Below are 12007 nucleotides of genomic sequence, written 5' to 3' on the forward strand. Positions count from 1 at the left end.
GCCCAGTTTCCAATCCAGGTCACTGCTGAGGGACAGTCTTATTCTAATTAGGAATTTAAGTTGTATACTCTTTAGACTTTTAATAATTATGAACTGTGTACTGCAGCATGTTAATCATTAAACATTAAAAAGTCGGTACTTTTTATTAAAACAAGATTGCTGAGTTGGACAAAAGTACACAACCTTCCACCTTCATCATAAATAATTTAATTATGCATAAATAGTTTATGCATGAAAGTCTTTAACTTGGTAACTTGTTACTGGTTCTGGTTTTAACGTGCTTGTTCTAACATTATTAAGCTTATATTCTGTACTTCATAAAAAGTTATAACGTTTTATCCTTTTCTAAGAATACGCAGTAAGAACACCACTTGCTGTTATTGTAATAAAATAAATGTTGTAGTGATTTTACATCACTTGATAGTTTAATAGATTAATATGGAATCATATAACTAAGCAGCTAAAGTATCACAAGTGGACGTTTTGGAAACATTTTGACATTCTTTTTTTAAAAAAAACTTCTATTGTCCCTGTAGTGGTAATGAGCACTGTAATGTACTGAGCTGCACCCAGGCAGTTCAAAGTGCGATCAGAGCATTACCTTGGTTTGTTTCTCATAGAGCCAGATGCATAAAAATAGTCCACTGTTAGAGCTTATTGTGAACATGATGTGTCTCTTTCAGGTTTACATCTGAATTGAGAAAATCCAAATCCAGCAGCCAGTAACCAGCCAACAATTTAACTTGGAATTAAAAAAAAAAAGTTTAATCTGTACTATATAGTACACTGCTTGGAATTGAACCTGGTCCGGCAGCGTCATTCAACAGGGAACCATCTGGATGAATTATTATACGTTGGTTTTGTGTTTAAGGATTTCTTCATAGAAACCTTTAAATTAAATGAGGGAGGGGGGGAAGGATTATTTTTAAAAATAGCCAGCAATCGGAGAACAAACAGCAAATGATTTTTTTTATTTTTAAAAATGAAATAAAAAATAAGATACAATGATGTGTTCCCGCTTATCTTAGACATTACATGACTATAAAAGCTATAAAAACAGGTTTCAATAGTTAATTACCACTTTTTATGCGTGAAAAACGGGTGATTTTTATACCTCGTGATCAGCTTAGAATCTTTGTTTAGGCTGTATGTTTACTTCTTAATTAAATATTTAAAATACATGAATTTCATAAAGACAAAATATGTTTCAAACAGAAAAAAATCAGTCTGTTTTCTTCCTGTTATGCAAGACAGATCAGCAGGTCTTTTTTTCCCCAATAAGAGGATCTGAAAATAGCGTACCACCCACTGCACTCCGTCAGAGGAGGAGGCGGCACCAAGAGAGGGAGGGAGCTCAGTCTTGCACAATGGCCGTTCTACAGAGCGGGGTGCGAATGGCACCAATTGCGTCTGCATTCATAACTTAGTGTTTAAAATTAAACAACGTAAATCATTTTCTTTGACTTCTAAGTCCCTTAATTATTATTAAGCACAGGTTTCTCACCAGTTAGATTATTTTTTGATACCATTGCTAGACAAAGCAGGAACTTATTATACTTTCTAATGACATTACAGGTGGAAAGATTACAGATTTTAATTGTCTTTAATTTTGTTTTACATTTTAGAAAAGTTTCATCTATACAAACACCACAAAAATATTCTCGATTGTATTTCTGAATGTTATGTCACACTTAGCTCATTGTTTTAAATGCATCTAATTTAGACAGTTATGTGTTAGCATAAACTATTAGTAATCAATAATATTACATTTAGCACTGTAATAAATTGTTGCACTTTTCCCCGCATCTTGTAAAAATTTATTTTCATTGTTCAAATATACATTCAATCAGACTATCAGAAAATAAGTTAAATACAAAATTAAAGAAAAAATAGTGTAAAATATAATTCAAAATAGTTTGCTAACAATGTGGACTGTTTATAAAATTAAATTGTATTAACTAAGGAATAGGGTGGCACACTTGTTAGTATGCTTTTTGTATGTTTTTTTCATAGTACCAGATGTCTCAGTGTCTTTCAAAATTAAATTATGCATGCAAACCTCTGATAGAAAACTAGAAAGATAGCTAAAATATCCATCCATTTCTAATGGTGGCGAAGTGGTTAACATTGCTATCTTGCAGCACTGGGGCCCTAGGTTCAATTCCTGCCATCCTGTGTGTGTGTGGAGTTTGCATGTTCTCTCTAGGTGGTTTTTCTCCATATGTGTGATATGACCCTCTCGCACTCCAAAACATACTGGTAGTCATGTCAAGTACAATCCTCATCCTTATTCAGGCTTACGGGAAAACTGATCCTGGTGTGTGTGTGTGTGTGTCAGTTTTTCTGTCATGTGATGGACTGGCACAATGTCCAGGGTGTATTCTGCCTTGCATCAGTTGCTTGCTGGGATAGGCTCCAAATCCTCTGTACTGAATAAAGAGATTAGAAAATGGATGGGAGTAAAGGTACTGTGTGGATGGAACTATACACAGTGTTAGAAACCCGCTATGAGATGGCAGCATCTCACTGAGGATAAATTATTTTATAGTGCTGGCTTGAACACACAGTTCAATGCTAGCAACTACACAAAATCTAAATTACAATTCTCATTTCAGTATCTATGTAAGCAGTCTGTTAATTATCTTCCTCTGCAGTCTATAACATCTCCTGTCATTTTGACAAAAGTATGCCTAACCCTATTAGGAAAATTAAAATTTAAAATTAAATTATCTTTCCTACCTACATCTCTAGTTTTACATCCTGCAATAACTCAGCCAACACTTAAATCTTCAAAAACTGCTTGTGTTAATTTGTTTAAATCACAAAATATAATGTGTAAATACCGGCCACGTAGTACTCTGCATTGTGGAATAATAGTTTCTTTTAAAGGGAACTAGAGAAACTAGGAACTAGAGAAATCAAGAAGGGCTTTTTTTTCTAGAATTAATAAATGCACATCCTGTTCACTGGGGTAATTAAATCCACACTGAGCAATCTCCAATATGTTCAGAATTTGACAGCCAGAATCCTGATCGGGATGCATTACACCCGTCTTCAAGTCCTTGCACTGGCTTCCTATCAGGTTTTGAGTCAACTTCAAAATCCTCATCCTTATTCAGTACCTATCTGGCTTACTGTCTGTCTACTCCCCACCTTGCAACCTTTGTCCGTCTGACTCTGGTCTTCTAGCTGTCCTCTACATCTACATTCTGTGGGTGTTATAGAAAAACATGATCAGATTTTCCCTGGTTCAGAAAAAAAGATCTAAAGTATACTAGTTTGTCACTCTTTTCACACTCTCTTTGCTAAATGGCTTTGCATACTAATCTGATCAATCTAACTGCCTGTTTTCTGTATTTTCTCTATCCTGCTAGATTTATAATTATTCTGAAAATCTTCTTCTTGAAATGAGTCGTTTTTAAATACCTGTTTTCACGGTTAACATCTTACAGCAACTCTGCAACAAAATATACACTTAGCTCAACCTGACAGTTCATCCTGCTATCAACATTGAATAAAAAAATCTTTAGATTTCTATATTTATGCCTTTATTTAGTGGTTTCATTAATGACAAAGGCTAAACTTTCTTGAAAAAATGTATTTTATGTGTTGCAAAAAACTGACTTGCTTTAACAAAATATATTTACAAATCCTTTCGCCTGGCAATCTTCCTGAATGCCCAACTATCTGAGAAGCCCTCCGTGAAACCATGTTTGCTATTAATTCATATAAGGCTCACTGACAGAATTGCTGTTATTTATGCTTGCTAATTTTCTGATTCTTCACTCTCTGCCAGATCTTTTTCATGTTCGCATGTTCTTTTGTAGCACACACCTTTCTGTGATTTGTTTTGTATATCTAAGCAAGTGTTCCTGCATCCCTCTTCTGTACTATGTCTAGTCGTGGCTTTTTTCTGTTTTCTTATATCAAATTAACACCTGCTCCATTTCTAAAACTTTTTGCTCATGTGCATTTTTGTATTTTTTACACCTCTAGCACTTCAACGTCCTAAATTTTCATCTGCCTTAATTTGTTTACTGAATTTTAGTTTTAGCCTTAATAAGCTTAAGTTTTCACTATCTTTTGTTTCTTTACCTACAACTGTTGATCACCGAATTATTGTACTTGACATGACTTCTTTCATTCACCCTTTCCTGAATGTCTATGACAAGCAGAGATAGTGCCGTCTCTGGTGTGATCTTTTGCAGCTGAAATTTCACTGTTTTAAACGAATAAGAAATTAGATTGCTCATAAATCTAATCACTTATTCTACATAAACACAGCAGAATTGCTCTCTGAAAATGCTCTTTTTCTTGTTCATTTTGGAGACTTTGATTGAAACTGATTTGAGATGTCAGAATGGATTTATTTTCTCTGTGTATTTCTGTTGCAGAAAAAGTACGCCTTTCCTACATTGCTTTGTTTGTTGAGATTATAACTTTATCGTTCATAATTTATAATTTAACCTTTAATAGTAAATTATATTTTACCTTCATTTTTCATTTTATAATTTGTATTTTACTTATTTTTTTATAGTCGGATTTAATGTGTATTTGAACAAAATCTTGCAAATTAATGTTTTTACAAGATGTGCAACAATTGCAATTGTGAATTTTAATACAAATTATTGATTACTAAGTTTATGTACCTGACACCTGACTTTATTTAGGTGTATATAAAATATTGAACTGTGACATAACGTTCAGAAATACAATCGAAAATAGTCTGTGATATTTGTGTAGATGAAACTTTTATCAAATTTATTTAAAAAATAATTTAACAATTAAAATGTATGATCTTTCCATGTGTTATGTCATTAGAAAGTACAATAAGCCCCTGCTTTGTTTAATAATGGTTTCAAATATAAAACTAACTGGTGAGAAAACTATGTTTAATGATAATTAAAAGATTCCAAGATTCCTATGTTTAATGATAATTAAGTTAAAAGTTAAAAGAAATGATTTACATTCCATTATTAAGTTTTAAAGGCAGACACGCTCAGTGCCATAAACACTGCAAGTTGCAGAACGGTCTCCTTACGGCGCTGCCTCTTCTCTGACTGAGCTCAGTGGGCAGTGTGCTATTTTCTCAGCCACCTGCTAATTTGCTTCACAAATTAAAGTGTTTAAAAGGTTAATTAAAAAGTTTAAAAAACGTACAGCTTACACAAAGATTTTAAGCAGATCACAAGGAAAATCAGCCATTTTTCATGGATTTAAAGTTTGTAACTAAACACGTTTTTTATGGATTTTAAAATCATGCAATGTCTATTTTAGGCGCACACGTTATTGTTTTCTATTTCTTTAAAATTAAAAGAATCGGTTGCCCATCATGCCTCACAATATTATGTTATTTTTATGGTTTTGAGAGACTTCAGAAGGCTTCAACTGATGCATAAAAAATATAGCATAATGCCTTCTCGCGTTATGTCACTTGCACCTGGTATCCGCTTTATTCAAACCAAGGTTTCTAAAAATGCAACCAGGTACTAGATATTGTTTAAACAAAAGCTTTGAAATGTTTCACAAATCCCTATCTGTAGGTTGCAGGCTCTGTTTCATTCACGTTTTTACTTCATTATTAATATTGCTTAACATTGAATATGTTATAATATATAAGAAAACAAAAAAATGTTAATATAGTGAACATAATATTTACTATTTTATTTTTTAAAGTCCGTGTTAGAGGAAAAACTTGTGCCTGAAGTAGGTATTGAACTTGGTTTGCCTAAACAGAACCCCTATTGACAAACCCACTGTACCAATGGGCTGTTCGGAAACACAGCTGAGACGAACAGCTTAAATATGTTTCTCAACTATAAAACACGTGGAAACAAAGTGTATTACAGTATTCTTTCCTACCAGCTATAAAAATACATATATTTAGATCCTCAAATTAATCATTATTCATTTCTTTAGATAAGCGATTCCATGTTATATTCCCATATTATATTCCATATTATATTATATGCATTTTTTTACTGTGATAACGAGCGCAAGTATTCATAGAAAAGGTTAAAACATGGAATACAGAGGAACACCCTGTCTCAAAAATAGACGTTTAATAAATTGAAGTTTGTGAAAACGAATCACCCCGAACAGAATACCAGCAATTTGAAATTATTAGCTGTTATTAATAAATCACTTAACTTTGAATGTGTTGTGATATTTAGAAATACCAATAAATTTCATAGTTTCGATAATTTTAGTTTTTAGTTTTTCAAAGAAATGTTTATTTGTTAAAAGAAAATTCACGGCAAGAGCTGGGTTTGAACCCCTGACCTCCAGCATGCGAGTCACACGCCAAAGCCATTACACCAATGTGCCGCTTGACAGCCTTTGCTATAGCTGAAATGGACAGGAAAAGAAGTTTCCAAGTAATCGCTGGTGTATGAGTCAATTTGATGCAGATGTTTACAAAGAAAGTGTACTACTGTAATAATTTGAGCTATATGAATATAATTATATCGTTATTAATTTCTTTAGATTTGCGATTCCATATTATATTTCTTATTAAACTAAATCAAATTCTAAAAAGTATGCATTTTTTTACTGTGAAAACGAGTGCAAGTTTTCATAGAAAAGGTTAAAACATTCTAACTTTTTATGAAATATATTAACTTAATATAGTCAGAAGGAGCACGTAAAAACGTTTTCAATATACAGATGCAGCCATTCAAAGTGCACGGTACACACATGTACCGGATGTTATTGGCTACGGAGTCGCGCATTGTGACGCACGATGACGCGTGGTACCGCGGTACGTGATTGGTTGACCGACGGGCACTCGTGGTCCGTTGGTCTGTAGTAGAAAGATTTACAGTAAACATCTTTACTGTGCCCGTTTAAGTATTGAATATTTATATGGAATTTTACCACTGAAGGGAAATCTTAGTGCCTGAGCATAAAAAGAATAGGAGCATACTGCAACGCGTGTGAAGGCCATAAACGATATTAATTTTGGAACTTAAACATACAGTATATGGCTGGTCTCGGTACTTTAAAGAAAACATACACACCAGTATTCCATTTCTCCCTAAACATTTTAAGCATCGAAGTCTTCAACTAACGTGATACCGGAGTCAACAAGCATACTTTTAGAATTTGATTAAAAGGGAATATAATATGGAATCGCGTATCTAAAGAAATTAATAAAGATATAATTATATTCATGTACCGCAACACAAGAATAGTACACGCCGTACATTGTCTGTTGATAATGTTTCTGTAGTGCTTTTTCAGCACTCTGCATGTGACCTTGCCGGTGGCGCTGTGGGTTAGGTTCCTGACTCCCATGTCACACGGTCTGTGATCGAATCCCACTGTGGAACCATGACCTTTTTTTTTAACAAACATTTCTTTGAAAAAATGAAACGTTTCCCTTGGTCAGAGATTAAATAAAACCTCACTCGCACCAAACAAATTTATATTTCTAAATATCACAACATGATCGAATTTAAGTCTTTTTAATAACAATGAATAGTCACCTATGCGTTTCAAAATAACCATTTATATTGATTTGAATCGCGTTTTGATTTAAATTGTAAATGCGTGTTTAAATATATGTGTTTAAAGGCGATATACTGTATAAAAGCGCTGATTCTTATGGATTGTGTTCCGCCGGGGATTAAAAAAAAATTTTTTTTAATCGCGTATCTAAGGAAAATTGCAGTATAACTTTGTTCATGCACATCATTATACAGTATCTCATTTTGTATTTCTATAAAAAAAAAATCGTTTGCCCAGCCACTATTGTTGTTATTGTTTTTATCCTGTAAAGCGCTTTGAGGAGCACAGCTTTCTCACCACTTAGATTACTTTTTGACACCATCCTTACACAAAGCAGAAACTGATTATATTTTCCGATGACATACAAGTGCAAAGATTACAGATTTTAATCGTCTTTTTTCTGAACCAGGGAAAATCTGATCATGTTTCTCTATAACAATAATAAAAAACTTTATTTTACATATCACCTTTAAAAGTGGCATCTCAAAACAAGACAGTAGATGTAAACCACAGGTTACAAAGTAAATACCCAGACAAACGCAAACGCGTTTTTAATAAAATGCTTTCATTCATTCAACAGAGAGAGAGCGTAAAACCTGGGTGTAACAGCTGTTCCTTTTTCTGATCACTCGCTCTCTGGATAAACGTCTCGCCTGTCCAGTTTAAGTCATTTTAATAACAATGAATAGTCACCTAGGCGTTACAATATAAACATTTATATTGATTTAAATCGCGTTTTGATTTAAATTGCAAACGCGGGTTTAAATATATGTGTTTTTTGATTCACAATCAGACATATGCAACATAAATTGATATCTTTGTCTTCTAAGTGTCTTAATAAACTTTCAGCATAGCTTTCTCCCCGTTTAGATTTATTTTTCTTGGGATCTTGGGATCAAACGTGGAAAGATTAGATTGTAATCGTTTTTATTTTTTAAATACATTGCGGAGTTAAAGCAAGTTAAAGCCTTGATTTTATATATCACCTTTAAAAGTGGAATCTCAAAGCAAAGTAAATACCCAACACCGATTGTACCCCTCTGTCATGCTAATAAAGCACCTTGAATTGAATTGAATTGAGGGATAGACATGCAAATAAGATACACTCCACAGACATTCACAACAGCGACATATCATAAAACGTTTGCACATATAGTTAAGTTATTACTTGGTTTTCAAAGTGCAATGAAATACAATATTGTTGTTGTTGCTGTTATTGTTGTTTTTATCCTGTAAAGCGTTTTGAGAAGGCGATATATAAAAGCGCTGATTCTTATGGAATGTGTTCCGCCGGGGATTCAAAAAAATATATTTTTTAAATCGCATATCTAAGGAAAATAGCAGTATAACTTTGTTCATGCACAAACAGTGGCATGTTACATTATTAATTTGGGTGTCTCCTCTTGCCAGAAAGCTCTAAATTGCATTTTGAATACGGTTTTTTACTTTTTCTAAATTGCAACCCATAAATAAAGCTGATACAGTTAAGACTTACTGTATTTTAAACTGTATTACAGCAGCACATTGGACAATGCAACGTAAATTGAAAAAATGCACTTGGAATCTGTCCAAGCCCTACTTTGTCAGGCATTTTCTTTTACTGCAACGGACATAAAAACTCTTTTGCTTTTAACAGAGCGTTTCATAATTTCTAACTATGAAAATTATTTAAACTGTTCCATTCCATTATCAGTCTTCCATTTATCCCTAAACATTTTAAGCATGAAAGTTTTATGAAACGGTACCCAAATAGGCAATTGCTGTATAGAATGAATTTTGATTTAAAAAAATTATTTAACACGTAAATTTAAGCTGGAAATCTCGCCCACTTCTACTTTGAAAATACCTGTGAAACTGGTTTAATTCGTCATAGCCAGCACTCCCGCAGAGAGGGGGGTTGTACTCATTAATGTCTTAGCCGGAACACATCATTATATCTAATTTTGTATTTCTTTTAAAAAATCGTTTGCCCAGCCACTATTGCTGTTATTGTCTTTATTCTGTAAAGCGCTTTGGGGAGCACAGCTTTCTCACCACTTAGATTACTTTTTGATACCATCCTTACACAAAGCAGAAACTTCTTGTATTTTCCGATGACATACAAGTGGAAAGATTACAGATTTTAATCGTCTTTTTTCTGAACCAGGGAAAATCTGATCATGTTTCTCTATAACAATAATAAAAAACTTTATTTTACATATCACCTTTAAAAGTGGCATCTCAAAGTAGATGCAATACAGTAGATGTAAACCACAGATTACAAAGTAAATACCCAGACAAACGCAAACGCGTTTTTAATAAAATGCTTTTATTCATTCAGCAGAGAGAGCGTTTTTACCCTGGGCGTAACAGCTGTTCCTTTTTCTGATCACTCGCTCTCTGGATAAACGTCTCGCCTGTCCTGTTCTTTGTTTTCCTAATTTGCCGATTATGCCTGCTGCAATCCACTCCTACCCTCACACCTAAAGAAGACTATGTTAAATTTCTTTGCGCGGTCCATTGTGCAATTAACCCTTGTATGTGCTTTCCTTAAGGTGATATCACATAAAGATGATATGTAAAATAATGTTTTTATTATTGTTATAGAGAAACATGATCAGATTTTCCCCGGTTCAGAAAAAAATATCTAAAGTATACTAGTTTGTCACAAGTATACTTTTAATACAGTCTTTGCTGTGCTCTAGAGGATCCTTGTGATATTTCGAGCTCTGGTTGAATGATAAGTGTCGCAGTTTAAATAAATTTTGTAGTTGGCAATTATGAAACGCTCTGTTAAAAGCAAGAGAGTTTTTATGTCCGTTGCAGATTTTTTGAAACTGAACTTGTTTGAATTGACTGAGCTCCGTTCTGTACCACACAATGTCTGTTTTTTTTTGTGCTCTCCTTTGACAAAACAAGGCTCACCAGATATAATGATGTGTTCCCGCTTACACATCGCACGACTTTAAAAGCTAGAAAAACAGGTTTCGATTCACATTATCTGGTGAGCCTTGTTTTTTGTTTCTAAGGATCTTACTCAAAGTAATTAGAAATGATTTTAGTCTGAAATGATCAGAATCATTACATTTAAACACGTGGTTTAAAACACAGGTGGCTTGTGTGATTTGCAAGGATTGGTTTGGAGTTAAAAATGTACTCTATTTTGCTTGATTTTCATTTGTAATTACTTTTCAGAAAGTTTGAGCATTTCTTTTTCACTTGGTGGTTCTGTGTTGCAATGGGTAAAAAAAGGTAGAATACATTCTAATTTAATGTGTATATATTATAGTGGTAGTCCTGGTAGAAAAAGAAAGCAAGTTTACCTTGCCTCTGCGGTGTGTGTGACAAGTAGTTAAGCAAACAACCGATAATCCAAAGGCAACAATAGTAGATCTTCTATACAGGATTTGCCAGAGTAACATTCCTCACCAAGTTGCAAGCCTCTTCAATGTGTGAATCGCAAAAGAGATTTTTCCAACAAAATCTAAATTACAGTTAATCCCTTCTGTTTTCTGGACTTAAATTAAATATGTCATTAATAGTATTAGAAATGTACTTAAAACTTTTATAACAGACTCAGAAATACAAACCCCAAGCACATAGAAAATTATTTAATTTGGAATGCTCTTTACCTGCATTTTACCTGTACTTTACCTGTACTTTACCTGTACTTTTTGCCAATGTTGGCATAGAGATAGATTTTCTAGACATTTTTCAGTGGTTAATACACATAATGTTGTGTTTATCACTCTCTAACTGTAACTCAATTTTAAAATGCGTATCCTTTTAGTTTTTAGCTGTTGCTTTCCTTGGCTTAACATTTAATTGTGGATGTGTTAGTACTGAAAGAAAGTCCTTATGACTAAGGGTCTAAAATATTTATTAAATGCTAACAACAACCTAGTGTAGCTGTGTGAGCGGTGTGATGTTCGTACATACATATCAGCACCTAAAATTAGTACTACGTATTGCAAAGAAAAACGGGTATTACATTATCTTAATGTAAAATGAAATTTTTATCTGTCACAATTACATCTCAGATGAAATGTAATAATGAAAATATCAAATTACATCCTTAATATCTATATTTTTATGCAAAATTAAAAAAATGAAAATTAGATTAGAAATCTTAAAAAGATGCCACATTAAACTTCTCGGTTCCTTTTTGAATTTTTTTTCTAGCATTTTCATATTCATTTGAACACCCTTTCCATTTGTAGCTGAATATACTGTATGTACAATGTATATGTTATAATCTGTTCCTCTGCTTCTTAGAACCTGTCATTCTTCCTGAACCCTCCCACTGCACGCTGGAGCCAGCTGGCTGAAGTTCTCAGCTGGCAGTTTTCTTCAGTCACCAAACGTGGACTGAATTCTGAGCAGTTGAGCATGCTGGGAGATAAGCTGCTAGGTGAATAGCCATCTCTGTTATCAACAATAAGCATTCTCCATTGACTTACTAGTTTAAGTTAAGTTAACCTAGTTTTCTAGAGTCAGGACCTGCAGGCTTCATTTACCA

The 12007-nt window shown here is 33.5% G+C and overlaps 1 protein-coding gene across 3 annotated transcripts in view; it reads left to right on the forward strand.

Annotated features, from left to right (window-relative positions):
* stat1b (signal transducer and activator of transcription 1b) overlaps positions 1 to 12007 on the forward strand; it is an 83467-nt gene that overhangs the window by 56534 nt on the left and 14926 nt on the right. For all 3 annotated transcript variants that reach the window (XM_088607217.1, XM_088607218.1, XM_088607219.1), the window contains exon 17: positions 11764 to 11899. In XM_088607217.1, the coding sequence (XP_088463343.1) occupies positions 11764 to 11899 (136 nt within the window). The remainder of the gene's footprint in view (positions 1 to 11763; positions 11900 to 12007) is intronic.

The sequence above is a fragment of the Lepisosteus platostomus genome, chromosome 14, assembly GCF_059453375.1.
Source record: "Lepisosteus platostomus isolate fLepPlt1 chromosome 14, fLepPlt1.hap1, whole genome shotgun sequence".
NCBI lineage: Eukaryota > Metazoa > Chordata > Actinopteri > Semionotiformes > Lepisosteidae > Lepisosteus > Lepisosteus platostomus.